Genomic DNA, 16,795 nt, shown 5'->3' with positions numbered 1-16,795 from the left:
GCTCTAAGGCAGCGTCCATTTATTAAGGAACGCTAAAATTGGAAATGTTCAACGGGGGGGGTCCATAACGCTTTTTGTATGAAATTTTTGTATAAGCCGTAACGCTTGAGCCTACTCCCCCCTCCCCCTAGAGCGTTACGTAATTTGTAGATGCCGCCTAAGGCCTGCCACGGTTTTACGGGACGGGTCAGCCTGCGCCATTAGCCCACTCGCCATTTCAGGCCAGTGTACTAAGGGAGTGTCGCCGCTGATTTTCAAAATTGTATTTTGAATCCTATGCATAGCTTTCTTCCTCACATTTTTACGGATGCCTGTGAAATTTCACCGAAACCTCAACAGCTGAACAATCTGTGAAATCGCTGAACAAAATCATAACGAAAAACACAAAAATGGTCTCATCGGGAATAGTATTCTCGACCTACCGATCAGGAAGCGAGCTTACTACCACTACACCAGCTTTCACTACTGATAAGAGGTGTGCATAAAGTGAAATAAAAGGAGCTCATGCTTGCTAGCACAGCTGTCAAATGAGTTCACAGAAGTTCGGTGAAAATAATGCTTTCACCGATCTGTTCGTTGGTATTTCACAGGATTACGGTAAATTTGTTTGTTTACACGGATTTCAGCGGTAAAATAGTAAAATTCACGGATTTTGTCTGCAAAATACTAGATTTTACAGGAAAATCTGTACTTTTGTTGTTTACAGTTCAAATTCGGTGATTTATTTCACAGAGTAGTGTTTGATCCTTTGGTCGCGTTGCTTGCTCCTGCGAGGGCGAGTGATGCGTGCAGGATCAATCGTGTTGCACGTCGCTCGCGCGGCACGATATTATATAAGAGTCGCGGATCGCGTGATTAGTGTTAGTAGTGTTTGATCCTTTGGTCGCGTTGCTTACTCCTGCGAGGGCGAACGATGAACACTTGTTCGGCATACAATTCATTTATCGAATAATATCGCGAATCCGGTCAGGCGTGAATACTTATATCAAGAATCGCATCATCAACTAAAGATGACTCCCAGATCCTTACCTTATCCCACTAACCCAATATCCTTTCCATGACAACTATGGAGATGCAGAAGATTCTTCGGTCTCTGAAACCAATGGTTGTCTAACTAATATTCCTTCCCTTCCTCCAAGACCGTAAGGACGTGGCCGGCGCCATTTTTTACTTCTAAAGTTTGAACTCTCGATTTGTGCACATTGAAGAATGGTAAGCTAATCCCAAGCCTCATTCACTAAATCCCTGTGCAACTTCGATTGCTCTGATCAGTCATGGAATAGCAACTACGAATTGTACGGTCATTTATGCTCATGCTCAAATTCGGTGATTTATTTCACAGTATACTGCGATTAATTCTAAGTGTGTATAGTATTACAACAGCTAGTTGATATTAGTACAGCATACAACATGGCAGGCCAGAAAATTTGTTTGAAGATCAAAAGCTTGTCCTTGAGACAAAGTTTAGATTTTCTGTTGATAAGTTGATAAAGACATCGCGGAGTGCAATTCGGAAGCCCAAGCATGCGGTTTTGTTTTTTTTTTTTGTCTCCGAGTTTTCGGTTTTCGCGTTTTGCTGGGCAGTGCAATTCGGAAGCCCAAGCAAGCGGTTTTGTTTTTTTTTCGCATTCAACTTTTCCATTCACGCGTTTTGCTGTACAGTGGTTTGCTAAGGCGACTCGAGCCATCAGAATCGTTTATTTTATTAATTTAATTTGGACGCTCGACTGAACGTTGTATTGCAGAGAGGTTTCAAATGCAGAATTCGGTGAGTTTGTTCTAATATGAACCAATGCCAAACGTATCCTATGGCTTTTCCCATCCCATTAACATTCCGTAATATCCCGTAACACCTATGAGAGGTCATAGAGTTCTCTGCATCTTTCTTAAGTAGGTTTTCAAATAATCATTCCTTCCCATTCCTCAGCATTCGCAAGGACGTGGCCAGGACAGCTTTCAACTGTTGGAGGATGCGTGAATCTTGTCTAAGAGTCAAGGGTTAGAAAATTAGAAGTAAAAATAAAATTTAATATTGGCTCCAAAATGCTCCCTTGAAGAACATCAGCTCGCAGGAAGTTTTTCAGACTCGGACTTCTGATAGTAAACCAGAAGTGTACGATTTAACAGATAACTTTGAATTATTCTAACAATGTATGTTGGAATTTTTTTTTTAATTTTACAATCAAGCCTTCATGCCAAACATTTTCGGATGCCTTTTCTTTGCTTAGAAGAGCAAGACCAGTATAATAGCCTTCAGATTTGTTGGAACGAATCAAATTTGTTTCACGTAAAAGTTGATGAGTGATCGAATGTCCATGTTGGAATCCTAACTGTTCAGTGGCAAATATTGAATTTCGTGGACCATCATTCAGTTCAAAATAGCTTTTTTAAAAAGTTTAGCAAGCTGATTTGACGATAGCTGGAAGCCAGTACAACCTTAGCATTTTTCCATTTGTCAGGAAAATATACCAACTGCAAACATTTGTTAAATATATCAAGCAAAAATGATAAGTTACTCTTTGGAAGTTTCTTGATAAGGATGTAGAAAATTCCATCACTGCCAGGGGCTTTCATATTTTTGATTTTTGTTTAATAATAGTTCTCACTTCTTCCTGAGTAACTTGATTTTCAATTGAACTAGTGATTCCTAATTTAAAATTATGCGCACTTTCAAACTGCATAGCAAGTTTTTTAGCTTTTCGCAAATAGTTAGTAATAAATGGTTTTCCAATTTCAAGGCCGAAATTGGCTTCTGAGGTTTTTCAAAATTTTTGATAATTTCCAAGAGCCAAGATCTTTTTTATGAATTTTATTTTCAAATTTTTTGTTTCTTAATTGAGTTAAGTTTCTTTCTGCAAATGGTGCCACATAATTACATAGCAGAATCGCGAGTGCGTTGAAATCGCCTTCTCCTCACGTTTTTAAGACGGATCAAAAATTTAAGATCACGGATTCGAATTTTACTTCACATTTTGGTATTGTGCCTTTGCTTCAACAATGGAATTTGTTAAAGTTTCGAGAGCATTGTCAAAAAGTTTTGTTTGCAAAGAAAGGCTAACATCAAGATTACTATCGATGTATGTTTCATATGTAATCCAGTTGGCTCGAAGAAAAATTGAAAGTGGAGCTGACAGCGACAGGTTTGAGAACCGCTTCTTGCGATATTTGAAATGTAACAGACGCATGATCAGAATCAAAATCAGCGTGAGTAAGTTGGCTACAAAGGTGAATAGAGTCGGTTAAGACCAAATGAATCATAGAAGGGCTATTAGAAGAAAAAAAAACAAGTAAGCGTTCTGAAGAGCTCTCATCAAATAAAATTCTGCCATTGGAATTGCTTTGCGAATTTATTCCATGAGCGATGTTTTACTCGTCGTCTTTACCATTCAAAGAACGAGCATTCCAATTCGAAATATTGAACAATTTATTTGGATCCATTAGAGAAACGTAATCCAATAACAATTTGATTAGTAAATTTTACACCAACTTGGACTGCTTAGCCATTGTGGTGGTGTTGAACTCGTCTGTTTGCTGGTTTCCCCTTTGATAAAAGGTGAGATTGAGGCGCCGCATGCAAAGAAAGAAGCAATTTATCGCAAAACCTGAGTAGACATAGGTTCGGTCTTTTCTGGCAGTGCAGTCGAAAATCTACATCCAAAAACGATCTGAAACAATCGTATGGCGAGTGCATGCGGGGGTGTTCTGTATCCAGAGGCAACGTCATATCTCATCGCCCGGATCGAAACAGAGCTTCGAATTTTCCAAATTAGGCAATGTGATCCACTGACAGTCATGAACGTTTGTCTGATGGTTGCAGAGCACAAAATTTTAGTTTTTTGCTGTAGGCTGGCTTATGGAGGCTGGAAGATGAATCACGTGATTTTCGATTGTTTTTTAGATTGCTGGGCATTGAAAACATACACGTTAGGTATAAAACTATTAAGTTGATCCCACTCCATTAAATAAGATGGTTTGATCATGAGATCATGATAAAGTACATTGTGGAAGGTGATAAAGTTCTAAAACTGGTCAAAATTTAACAACGAGATTTATAAACGACCCCTCAGTTATGTCATCATGACGATGAAGAACGAGAAAATTTGGAACAAGCTTTGCGTAGCTGGTAAAAATCCTGGTAGCTGGTTAAAAACATAATTTTTCTTCCATCTTCCTATAATTGAATAATGAATAATTTTGAACAAATAGAAATGTGCGGACTCGCTTGCGTTATATTCCAGATAGCCCATGAAAATCATAATTAGGAATGTCAAATCATCAATTGAAGTCACCCAACCCTCATACAAAAAAGAATGTCCGGAATTTGAAACTGTTCGAAATTTGAAACAGAATGGTACATTTCCGGAATCATCAATATATTTCAGAATATTTGTTTTCAAGGAGTCGGAACATTTCAAGGAATGGAAAAAGAAGTATTGGATTTTTGACTAGGTGTGCCTCCATCTTCTTCTTCTTCCTCTTGGCATTACGTCCTCACTGGGACAAAGCCTGCTTTTCAGCTTAGTGTTCAATGAGCACTTCCACAGTTATTAACCCTTTGGAATTTTGTGTACTTTTTGTAGCTCGGAAATCAAAATGATTTCATAACACGCATATAACAAAAGTTTTTTTTTACTTTTGAAACTTTTTAGGATTTTTGAAAATTGTATAAAATTGTCGAGCCAAGTGTGACCGTCCTTACAAAATTTTCGGAGGGAAGTTTTATATTTGTCACAAATCAGTAACTAAAAGAAGCTTCAAGAAAAATGAAAAAGGATAGGGTTGTTCCAACATAAAAATTATAAAAACAAAAATTAAAATTCATAGATTTTCGAATAAAAATAAATCATTGCCCAAATCGTATTTGAACGATTTTAGATAACTAAAACTTATATTTAGATCGAAAATAAAAATTTGGGTATTAGAGGGTTAACTGATAGCTTTCTTTGCCACAGTTGCCATTTTCGCATTTGTATATCGTGTGGCATGTACGATGATTATCTATGCCCAGGGAGTCAAGGAAATTTCCATTACGAAAAGATCCTGGACCGACCGGGAATCGAACCCCGACACCTTCAGCATGACTTTGCTTTGTAGCCGCGGACTGTAACCACTCGTGTCGTCTCCTATATTGACACCCTTTCTTTATATCCCTCCTTTCTACCACCAATGCATATAATATCGCATGTTAAGGTGAAGGTGAATCGAAGCCGAAGCTCAAATATTCAAGAGCACGGATCTGAAGAACCAAACATCCGTTTGAGTTGAAAACCTAATCGATTGGTCACCACCAGCTAGTGACCAATCGATTAAGTTTTCAGCTTAAACGGATGTTTGGTTCTCCAGATCCGTGCTCTTGAAAATTTGAAGTTACAGCCCAAAACCTTTTTTTTTCCAACGCTCATTTAGGGGGGTTGGTAATGGAAGGGTTAATATGCATTTTCCAAAGATATCTATGCAAATTTATAATGCCGAACTGTCTTAGATGTCTCTTTAGTGGTTTGACGTTTCATTTTATGACTTTCATGAGCTGTCTGGAATTATAATCAAAGTGTCCGGAACAGGTCGGAACACTTCAAGAACCCAGTTGTAAAGTAATCAGGTATGCCAATTCGTGATATACAAATACCATTCCATTTTTATTTATTTAGATAGATAGATTATTGTTGCGCAATCATAATGCCAGAAAAAGTAGAATAAAAAAAAACTTTAATTTTAACTCAAAAGTGGCCGATCATACATGACATCCCCTTAACTCTTCTGACACCTGCAACCGATTGGACCAAACGAGAGTTCGTCGCTTCATGATGTAATGTCGATGGTCCGCGACTGATAGAGGTGCCGACATTAGATGTCAAGTTCAGGGTCACCATCGTTTGAAGTATCATGATATTTTGATAGATCCACCCAAGTTAACATTTTGTTAACTTGTTCAACTGGAATAAAGTGTGAACTAAATATGGCAAAGGATGAATTCATTTACTCATCGAACGAGGAAGGAAGCCACAAAACGCAGTGAAGATTGCAAGCAGACAGGTAATTACCAATTCGGTTTGCACATATGTCGCCAAACCTTCAGTCAATGTATGATAAAAAAACTCACTGGAGGTTTACTGTAGTTTGCCCAAAACAGAAGAATGGTTGTAGTTTCATTTTTGTAAATGCAGGGACGCTAAATTAGTGATGATTCATCTTATGATTTGCATAAAATATCGGTCATGCGAGGCTTTCTGTTCAACGTTGTTCACCTTGCAATAGTTGTTTGAGAGACTTGTCGCTGATGGGTCCTATGAATTGTGTGTGTTTTATTCTGAATTGGTGGCATTGTCGACTAGTTTATTGAACATTTTAAAGTGTAAGGAACATCATTGGAATTTGTGCTTATTTATGATCAATACGTTCAGACAGATGGTAACAGTTTATTTCAATATTAATGTGATTTTACTGATTTAATTTAGTGATTTGATATTTTTTTATGGCGATTATTGAAGCCGCAGTCTTTACCCAATAAATTGCATGTTTCTTGTGTTTATATCAATACTAGATCTAAATGGAGGATTCCATAGTATTAGGAAATTTTGCTCAAGTGAGCATAACAAGGTTGCTTCGAACAGCATAAAAAGGGTTCAGCGGTTCTTTAGGTGCATACAATCAACTGTTTTTTGGTACCCTTGTGCACCATCAATGATCGAACCTGACGAGCAGATATGGGGGTTTTGGTACTGTAAAATAGTCCTCTGTTTTGTGAAATTCGCGCCACCACTACCGCACATTCAACCATCCAAACCAAGCTAAGTGAGACTCACTTCTGTTGATACCTGAATGGGTTTCGAGACATAGTCGCCATCAAGCATTCGGAGATGCTACGATCGAAGTGGATACTTTTAGCGGTTCTTGTGGTGGCTTTGTGTGATTCTTTCGTCACATCCGTTCGCGTGTTGGAACGCTTCAAGAGCCGGGCTGATCTGAGGGTTATTCGTCGGAATCGTTTGCGTGAATTGCGTGATTTGGCTGCGAATGGTTTCACACCCACGTTCAGATTGCAGGATGATGGTAACGAACTCTCCCAATTGGGCGGCAATAACAATGTCACCAGCACAAATCATATCCAAAACGAGAAGGATCAGTCAAATGAGGACTTTGGCCAAACACAAATAAGTGAAAGTGATATTGCGGAGGCCGCCGTGGGACAATTTCGGACACCGATAATAAGTTCGATCTTTGAGCAGCACGTGATTTTTCGGTTCTACAATGGGTAACTAATGTTACAATTATTGTGGTGAAGGTAATCGACTACGCGTAGTGGTGTCAGGTTCGCTCTAGCGTCTATAATAGAATCTGTAAAATGGGATATCTTTGACAGTATGGATCCCACAACTTACTTAATTAAATATCAAAATATCTGATCCTCATTTATTTATGCAAAACGAATACAAAAGTTATTAGCATTAGTATGACACTTTATCCCAGAGCAATTTTTGTTTTCAAAAGCAAAAACATTTGAAGCTTTATATTTGAATATTTAAAACTATTTAAAATGTGCGGTTTTTTGGCAGTATTGAACAGCTTACAAACAATCTGTTCTATGATCACTATCTCAAGGTGTCCACTTTATAAAATGAACAGTCCTTATATCATTTGCAGAACTTATGTGAGTCATGAATCTTTGGTAGTGTCGTTCATTTATGAAAATCATTGTTCCGAAAAGATGAAAAATTTACCCATGAACAAAACTCAACTTTGATAAAAACTTCATTAGCTAATGGATAAAGAAAGAGAAGCACCATTATATGTATAAAAGAACTTGTATACAATTTTATTTCTGAATAGTTTAATACTTATATTTTAACAATCATTTCTATACGAATCAACTATTTTTGAGAAATAGAAATGAATATATTTCTAACAAAATTGATTACATAACATAAAGTAAATCAATTTTTTAACCTCTAAACATTTAAAATGTATGAAAATATATAATATATGATCGTTGAACTGTTCTTTTTTGTAAGCGGTTAAAAAACCTTTAAACCCTTTTTGATTTCAAAGAAAATAGCTCTGACTTGAAGAATCATACTACAGTCGACTCTCCACATCTCGATGTTCTATATCTCGATATCTATCCCTATGTCGACGATTTCTTAGGTCCCTTCATTCTGCGTACAATCTCTCTCCATATCTGGATATCTCCGTATTTCGTTGTGTTCCTGTTAATTTTTCGTTCCCAATTTTCTCTCTATCAATATCGAAGGTTACTAGGGGTTCAAAATAAATTAGAAACGTACAATGACGCTTGATTGTTTATTATTTAAATCTTTGTCTCGATATTTCCCTATCTCGATAGCCCTTCGATATCGAGATGTGTAAAGGCGACTGTAACACTGTTAATTTTCGAATTCGTTTTGCTTAACTGAAAATCAGTTATTTTGATATTTCATTTAGTAAGTTGTGCGATCCACACTGCCAAAAAAAAACATTTTACAATATATTTTAGATACTATAGCGAACCTAACATTGATTTCGGTATGAATCAATCGTTTTTGGAATAGAAATGGAAAATAGCCTAGCAATGGAATTAATGTCCTAAAACTCTAAGCGAGAAGCATTTTGAAAATTGTAGATAGCAAGGTGTCCACTTTATAAAATAAACAGTCATTAAGCAAGTAAAATGCGCTATTTACTGAAAATGGCATCGCCAAAAACGATTCCCTTGTCATAAGTATTTTCCATTCAGCAAAATTGGCAAATTACAATGGACGGTGTATAATTTCCTTGGGAAATTGCCTACCTGTAAGCGTATTCCGTGGTTCAAGCTGTTGTTAATCTTAAAATATTTACCTCAAAAAGTAAATGACTTGCAAGAGTTAGGCTTTCGTATTCATATTTCATATTCATGTTTACTTCAAATCGGCTAGATCATAAAGTTACATCAAACATTTTTTTTAACGTGCATAAAATTCTCAGAAGGATTAATATGGAATAATACAATAAGTGATGGGTGCCAGTACTTGTTCTAACAAAACAAAAAATTTTGTTGTTTCACAAGCCATGAAAAAAGTTTCAATATTGAAAATTATTGTTTTAAAGCAACACATTTGATTTGAAGTTAACATAAGTATAAGGTTGTTTTAACCAATACATTTTACATTTTTTAAACAACCTAAATTTATGTTTATGTTTAATCAACATTTTCGTTGTTTTTAACAAATCTTGGTTCATTTTCAGGAAACAAACTATTTTTTCAAGATGATGCAAACAATAAAACGCTTTGATTCAATATAATATTTTGTCAGGAGAAAACTGACTCATAATTCCGTTTGAATCTAACTAATAATTTGCGTAATTAAATAATCAATACGGATATCTCCGGTGCTCATTTCCGAGTTTCCACGTATTATTTTAATTCGGCTGGCAAAATTGCAAATCGGCTAAAACCAAAATTTTAATAAAACTAACGTTTATACAATTACAATTACATTGTAATTCCAACCTTGTTGAAATGTATTGTGATATTTTTTGCTTTGTGAAAAACTTACATGGTGAAATATCATTACGGCTAGTGAAAGTGAAAATCCAAATTTGTACTTGTACTTCGAATCAAATTCGACTAAAAGTGAACATTAGTCAAATCATAATTCTAGAAAAAGCGGAGAAAAGTTATATATACAGTGATACCTCCATGAGTCGATGTTCCATGACTCGATATCGACTCATGGAACTATACTAAAAACAAAATTTCATGGTTACTATGATGGTCTCTAGAATCAGCTTTCCAAAGGATTGCTGTTCCATGACTCGATATTTCCCTGAGTCGATAGTCCCTTCAATATCGACTCATGAAGGTTTCACTGTAGTTCCTTTTTTTTGTTGAAAACAACAAAAATTGGGATATGGCAATGGTAGCCGATAAAAAGGAAGTCACCATTATATTCTTAGGATAGCAGAATCGATTTGATGAATTTGGTGAGTTCGTTGCGGTATACTCTTTAAATATGTGTTTGTTTTAGTAAAGATCAGAAGTATGAATAAACTAAATGATTTGAGAATCTTTATTCACAGTCCACGTGAATACCTATTCAACAATATGAGGACTGTCCAGATTACTTGTTTAGTTGCGAAACTACAGGTTGACAAAGTAAGGGTCTCTAAAGGAACTTTTTTCAGTTGTAGCAGGTTCCCGGTGGCAATAGTGACCAAATCCGGATCACCAGGAGGATTTCTGAAACTGGACAAAGCCTTTCATTTAGGCCCAAAAGAATTATATGCGGTCAACACATTGATTTTTGCGAGCTGTTTAAATTTTCTGGTCGAAAACGACCATAAGTCACTAAGGTCATTCAAAAGTTTTTTTTTTCCGCTGAAATCAAATTTCACACCAAAAAATAATTGTCAGAAAATTTCAAATTGTTAGGTTGTTTCAATCAAAAGTTACATTCATTTGTATTTTGAAATGGGTCGAAAAAAAACCCAAGATCCTTACTAAGGTTAAAAATAAGCTGTTTTTTTAACATTTAACTTCGGAATTCATTGGTTACATACTAACTCATCTAAACGGCTATCGGCTAATTGACCCTGAACCTTCCTATGCATGCATGCAATTGTCATGCATTAATTTACCTACGATAATGTTGGAGAAAACTGTTTTTTTTTTTCATTTTTTTTGACATTTACTCTAACTTAATTTGGGCCTTATAATGATTGCGTGCATCAAAATGTAAGTGTGCTAAATTTAACTTTTGACCTGATTTTAATTTTGTGGTAATCTTCTCCGTCATGTTCATTAATTTTTCTATGTCTTTGTCAGTGTTCTAATTCTTTGAACCATCTTACAGTATTTCGTTACCTACATTGTTTTAACAGTCAAAATTTAATATTTCAGGAACAACTTGACCAAAACTACTACCCTACGAAATACACCACTTCTGTCCAATACAGAATGTTCTGCATCGGACAAATTCGCTATTGTTGTACATGGGTGGCATGAGAACTGTTACGAAACCTTTTGGGTAAAAGACTTACAACGCAATCTGGACACCTACCGAGGAGGATGTGTCATTTGTATGGATTACTCTACATTCTCGAGCAATGGGTACACGTATTTGTTCCGGAGATTTGATGAAATCAGTTCGGTTTTGCTCAAATTTGTACGTATACTACAATACGAAGGAATGCAGTTCGACAAGCTATTCATGTTTGGCTTCAGCTTCGGAGGACAACTGGTGCTGGACGTTGGTAATCAGGTCGGGTTCGGAGCCATTGAGGCTATCGATACTTGTGACATGGCAGGCGTAGGTTTCGACCAGGATCGATTCTTCAAGGGAATTCACTTCCGGAACGCGGCGAAGAATGTGCAATGTATTCACACCAGTATTGACAAAGGGACGAAACTGATGAACAAATGCCACCAGGATTGGCGAATGGGTCAATGTGGCTTTAGGCAACCGGCTTCTGGTAAACCTCCCCTAGGTTCACATGGGCTGTGTCCAGTTTTCTACAATCTTGCATTTGAAACGAACTTCTACGCTGAATCCAGGCCAATCGATTGCATTATGTTGAGGGATCCTGTAGCAGAGTATCCAAGTGGATACAAAATGGGCTACATAGAACATCGAAAAGAGTAAGTTCTACTAATATGTTAACTTGCATTTTAAATTTTAATTGGAAGAAATGCTTTTTTTTTTCTATGCAGAATCAATAACACTTTTTACTTAATGAATTAAGTTTTCATCCAAAATATATTAACGATTGCCCTACAACACAAAAGGTAAAATAGTTTTATCGATATTTGTTTCCTTCCATTTCAGCCAAGTTCGAGGAGAACTTTATGCACAGACGTCGGAAAACTTCCCGTATGCCGTACCCCATCAAGCGTAGATGTCCAAACTGCAGTTGAATAACCCCAGTGACTGAATGTATTCATAAACAAATGATAAAACTTATTATCTATTTCCTTTGTACCAGTTTTTTATTAATTTATTATTTGCCTTTTAAAAACAAACGATAAACAGGAAACTACACGATCGCCAATAACAATTAGTTTTCATGTCTACAGGGGATAGGCAAAATGATTGAGATAGGCAAAATTTTGCCCAAATTCAAATGCTTATAACTTTATGAAAAATGGATGAAATTGGATGCATCTGGAAGCAGTCGACGGCAAATTTGGTCCAGTTTTAGGAACTTCCTTGGCCATGCATATTGGCCACTGGACACCGGAGATATTCCGGATTTTCTGAGGTCATGTCCAAATGTCATTTTTTCTGTCGCTTGTATTTTTGTGTGGTGTAAAGTTAGATAGATGTTTGCAATTTTCCTAGAAACTAGAACTAATAGGAAGTTGAATGCCACCGGACGCATTAAGATTGGTTGGAAATCTTCAGAAATATGACCATTTCCGTAAAACTGGTTCCGGAAAGCATGGTCAGTCATGTTTGTATTTCCAATCATGTAAATATTATCCGGAGCTATATCCAAGCGGACACCAACCTTAAAAATGATGTTTCCTGCAGCGTATTCAGAACCATTAGATGCGCAGACCACTCTATAGAACGTTCCAGGTGCCCTGGGGGAAGTGGTCAATTAGGAACATATGGGCATCAAACTTCATTATTTTCAAAGGTTATGCTTTCCGAAGCATTTCCAGCATCACCGGCTGCCATAACCACTTTATAGTAGGTTCCAGGTGCCCCGGGGGATGTGGCCAATTCGGAACATGTCCGTTCATCTGTTCAGAATCACATTCTACCATAAACAGTAAGATCCATGTGACTTGGAAAATGGCGAGCATTTTCAGAACCAGAAGATATAATAATCACTCTATAGTATATTCCAGGGGCTCCTAGAGATGTGGCCAACTCGAAACATGACCTCATCCCCCAGGGCCCATGGAACCTACTATACAATGGTCATATAAATAAGTTGCGCTGTAAATACTTCTATTAGCATCACCTTCAAAAATCTTTATGTTTTTACCCATATTGATGTGTTTTCGGACATGTTTTCAATTGGCCACATCCCCGGGGCACCTGGAATCTACTATAAAGTGGTCATGGCAGCCGGTGGTGCTGGAAATGCTTCGAAAAGCATAACCTTTGAAAATCATGAAGTTTGATGCCCATATTGATATGGTTCCAGATATGTTCCTAATTGACCACTTCCCCCAGGGCACCTGGAACCTTCTATAGAGTGGTCTGTGCATCTAATGGTTCTGAATACGCTGCAGGAAACATCATTTTTAAGGTTGATGTCCATTTGCATATAGCTCCGGATAATATTTACATGATTGGAAATACAAACATGACTGACCATGCATTCCGGAACTTGATTTACGGAAATGGTCATATTTCTGAAGATTTCCAACCAATCTTAATGCGTCCGGTGGCATTCAACTTCCTATTAGTTCTAGTTTCTAGGAAAATTGCAAACATCTATCTAACTTTACACCGCATAAAAATACAAGCGACAGAAAAAATGACATTTGGACATGACCTCAGAAAATCCGGAACATCTCCGGTGTCCAGTGGCCAATATGCATGGCCAAGGAAGTTCCTAAAACTGGACCAAATTTGCCGTCGACTGCTTCCAGATGCATCCAATTTCATTCATTTTTCATAAAGTTATAAGCATTTGAATTTGGGCAAAATTTTGCCTATCTCAATCATTTTGCCTATCCCCTGTATATGGCATGCTCTACTGAAAGAATGTGGCAGATATTCAGTAGGGTACGTGTACCAATAGTGGAAAAACTATATGGTATAGTTTTATTACCTTCAAAATTGTTCCTGTAGATACTGTATTCTTGAAAAAAATCGATTATTTGATTATAAATAACATATATTACATTACTAACAGGTATCTACAATTCATTTCCACTAAGCACAACATAACATACCTCTAAATACTACCACCGACGATTCCCGTATATTCTACCTACGGGTGCGACGCTACAATCTCAACACTCCTCCTTAGTGTTGTCATCCGGATTGCTCCTCCTGTCGCCAAACTCCTCGTCCAGGTCCATAAAGCTCTTCCAGGTTCTACCATCTCGTCCATCACAAAGGTCCTCCAGGTTCTACCTTCCGAAGATCACGAAGCTCCTTCTACTTACTCCTTACTCTACTTACTCCTTACTCTAAGTAGAAGGAGCTTCGTGATCTTCGGAAGGTAGAACCTGGAGGACCTTTGTGATAGACGAGATGGTAGAACCTGGAAGAGCTTTGTGGACCTGGACGAGGAGTTTGGCGACAGGAGGAGCAATCCGGATGACAACACTAAGGAGGAGTGTTGAGATTGTAGTGTCGCACCCGTAGGTAGAATATACGGGAATCGTCGGTGGTAGTATTTAGAGGTATGTTATGATGTGCTTAGTGGAAATGAATTGTAGATACCTGGATGAAATAAAAGGAACAGCAGTTGCTAGTTGAGTTATCAGTCAGTAGCTGTCTGCAGAGGAATGGACTAGCTTGTTTTCTTTGTGCTCAATAAGCTATCCTGGAATTGGAATTGTCTTTGTGTACTTCCAATAGGTTCATGTACCCTACAATGATAAAAGAAGAAAAAGATCTTTCAACCAAAGCATTGCTGCATGCGTTGTCTTCGAAGAGCAACCCCCTCTTCGAAGTCCGAAATCGATACCTCAAAAATTATGGTGATGACTTCGATATAAAAGGAAATTTGTTGCGTATTACAACAATAAAACAGAAAGAACGCCCCTCTCGTTTTGGAAGTTTGATCAATATAACAAGATTTGGAATTCTTTGTGATGGAAGAATGACATGGCGGTAAATCATACTAAATGTGTACACATAATTGTAATACAGCAATTTCCGGTGGGTGACCTTCGCCAATCGTGTATGTAGGCTCAACTTTTCTATACTACAATGTATAACAATTAGATCACACATTTATATTTTTTAATGTATTTTTTTTTAGGGAGGTGATATAGTATTTAGAGGAAGTGACCGAAGATTTTCCATAGACAATTTGAATTTTAATGAACATTTAACACACATTTCGAGCATAAGGATAAAGCATAAATCCCTAACAATTTGTATGGAATGAATTTGTTTTGAAAAAAACATCAAACTCGTTTTTGTAAAATGCAGATTTTTGTCACTTAAACCCATTTTTTTAAGGCACCGACACGTTAATGCTTCCAGTGGACGATTTGCCCTTTGAAGGGAGCACCACACTAGATAACGGACTAGCATGCAACGCCAAGTGGCACAGCCGAAATACATTTGCCTCTAACGCTTTAAGTTATAACATTTTTTATCGCCATCATGATATACACTCCCGTGCATAAGTTTGGGTTCACCCCCTAAAAAACATGCCAAAGTGATCAGTCCATATCTCGGTGATTACACGTCAATTCAAATTATTTAAGCCGCATTCGAAAGGCAAAGAGTTATTCTTACTTTGTATGTATTTTTCCAAAAACATTCTTTGAACTTTTTTACTAAATTTGTACTTAAAGTTGTGACATTTTTCAAAAAACACACTGAAAAATCATATCTAATTTCCTCAGCATTGGAGCGACCAAAATTTTAAATCAAAGTGTCATTAGAATCGTAATCTCATATTCTTTGAAGAGATCCCACGAAAGTTTTGCGGAAAAATCTGAAAAGAATTCAAAATCAATGAAACAGTCTGTCAAGTCATCGTGCAAAAGTTTGGGTTTACCCCTCAGTAAGGTGTATCGTGCAAAAGTTTGGGTTCACCTGAACTTACTTGAATCTGTGAAATCTTAAACCAATCATGTACGCATTATTATTTGCGCTCAAGAAAGCTTTGAACTATTAAAATCGGGTTAAAAATAGCAGAGATATTGACAAAAATGATGTGCGTGTGGCTCAGGTGAACCCAAACTTTTGCACGATTTGCATCATACTGAGGGTGAACCCAAACTTTTGACTTGACTGACTGTTTCATTGATTTTGAATACTTTCCAGATTTTTCTGCCAAAATTTCGTGGGGTCTCTTCAAAGAATATGAGATTACGATTCTAATGACACTTTGATTTAAAATTTTGGTCGACCCAATGCTGAGGAAATTAGATATGATTTTTCAGTGTGTTTTTTGAAAAATGTCACAATTTTAAGTATAAATTAAGCATACAAAATTTAAAAAAATGTTTTTGGAAAAATACATACGAGGTAAGAATAACTCTTTGCCTTTCGAATGCGGCTTAAAGAGTTTCAAGTGGACGTGTAATCATAGAGATATGGACAGAACAGTTTTGTATGTTTTTGAGGGGGTGAACCCAAACTTTTGCACGGGAGTGCATATTGAAAAATCTAGAAACTTGCAAACAGAAATTAGAAAGATTAATGTCTCCAGCCAGTGCCGGCTTCGAGGGGCCCGGGTCAGATCTCTTAATGGTATAAAATGAGCGGGAAACGCTAAGCATAGGAAAGCTTAGTATTACGAAAATAAAAGGGAACTCCAAAAAATTAATGTTACTAGAATTTTACTATACCTACACCTACACATTTTTGACAATGTAGAGTTAATACCATGGAGATTCATCAAATGATAAATACTTTCGATCAACTTACAAAAATCTGTGAGAAGAAGAAGAAAATTCGAAAAAAAAACCGCATAACACGCACATAGCGATTATACATGAGCCTCGTGATGTAGTAGCTATGAAATTTCTATCAGAATTATTTTCTGACTATTCAGCCAGTATCCATTTGTATCCATTGTACAGTCTTGGTAATTTATAGAAATTTTAGTTTCATCCCATACTACCTTAAAATGCACACTTGATATTCCATTTACTCAATGCCTACTTCTG

The 16,795-nt window shown here is 36.9% G+C and overlaps 1 protein-coding gene and 2 long non-coding RNA genes across 3 annotated transcripts; 2 read left to right on the top strand and 1 right to left on the bottom strand.

Annotated features, from left to right (window-relative positions):
• The first annotated feature begins 6,501 nt into the window (after positions 1–6,501).
• On the top strand, positions 6,502–12,040 carry LOC5576243. Its single transcript, XM_001655974.2, has 3 exons — positions 6,502–7,252; positions 10,877–11,614; positions 11,802–12,040. The coding sequence occupies exons 1-3, from the start codon at positions 6,858–6,860 to the stop codon at positions 11,869–11,871; spliced, it is 1,203 nt and encodes a 400-aa protein (XP_001656024.2). The 5' UTR covers positions 6,502–6,857; the 3' UTR covers positions 11,872–12,040.
• A 1,829-nt stretch (positions 12,041–13,869) lies between these two features.
• LOC110678551 lies at positions 13,870–14,274 on the bottom strand. Its single transcript, XR_002501727.1, has 2 exons — positions 14,203–14,274; positions 13,870–13,960 (listed from the first exon to the last, which is right to left on the bottom strand). It is a non-coding gene; the product is annotated as an uncharacterized LOC110678551 (long non-coding RNA).
• LOC110678550 lies at positions 13,960–14,454 on the top strand. Its single transcript, XR_002501726.1, has 2 exons — positions 13,960–14,056; positions 14,273–14,454. It is a non-coding gene; the product is annotated as an uncharacterized LOC110678550 (long non-coding RNA).
• Positions 14,455–16,795: the final 2,341 nt, after the last annotated feature.

Source organism: Aedes aegypti, chromosome 3 (genome assembly GCF_002204515.2).
Source record: "Aedes aegypti strain LVP_AGWG chromosome 3, AaegL5.0 Primary Assembly, whole genome shotgun sequence".
Taxonomy (NCBI): domain Eukaryota; kingdom Metazoa; phylum Arthropoda; class Insecta; order Diptera; family Culicidae; genus Aedes; species Aedes aegypti.
The sequence above is the reverse complement of the archived record's forward strand: the minus strand, read 5'-3'. Positions and strand labels throughout refer to the sequence as shown.

Excerpts from the sequence above, each read along its gene's own strand:
- LOC5576243 (XM_001655974.2), top strand. The coding sequence starts at position 6,858 with ATGCTACGATCGAAGTGGATACTTTTAGCGGTTCTTGTGGTGGCTTTG. Across the intron at positions 7,253-10,876 it reads ATTTTTCGGTTCTACAATGG|GAACAACTTGACCAAAACTA; the intron begins GTAACTAATGTT and ends TTAATATTTCAG. Across the intron at positions 11,615-11,801 it reads TACATAGAACATCGAAAAGA|CCAAGTTCGAGGAGAACTTT; the intron begins GTAAGTTCTACT and ends CTTCCATTTCAG.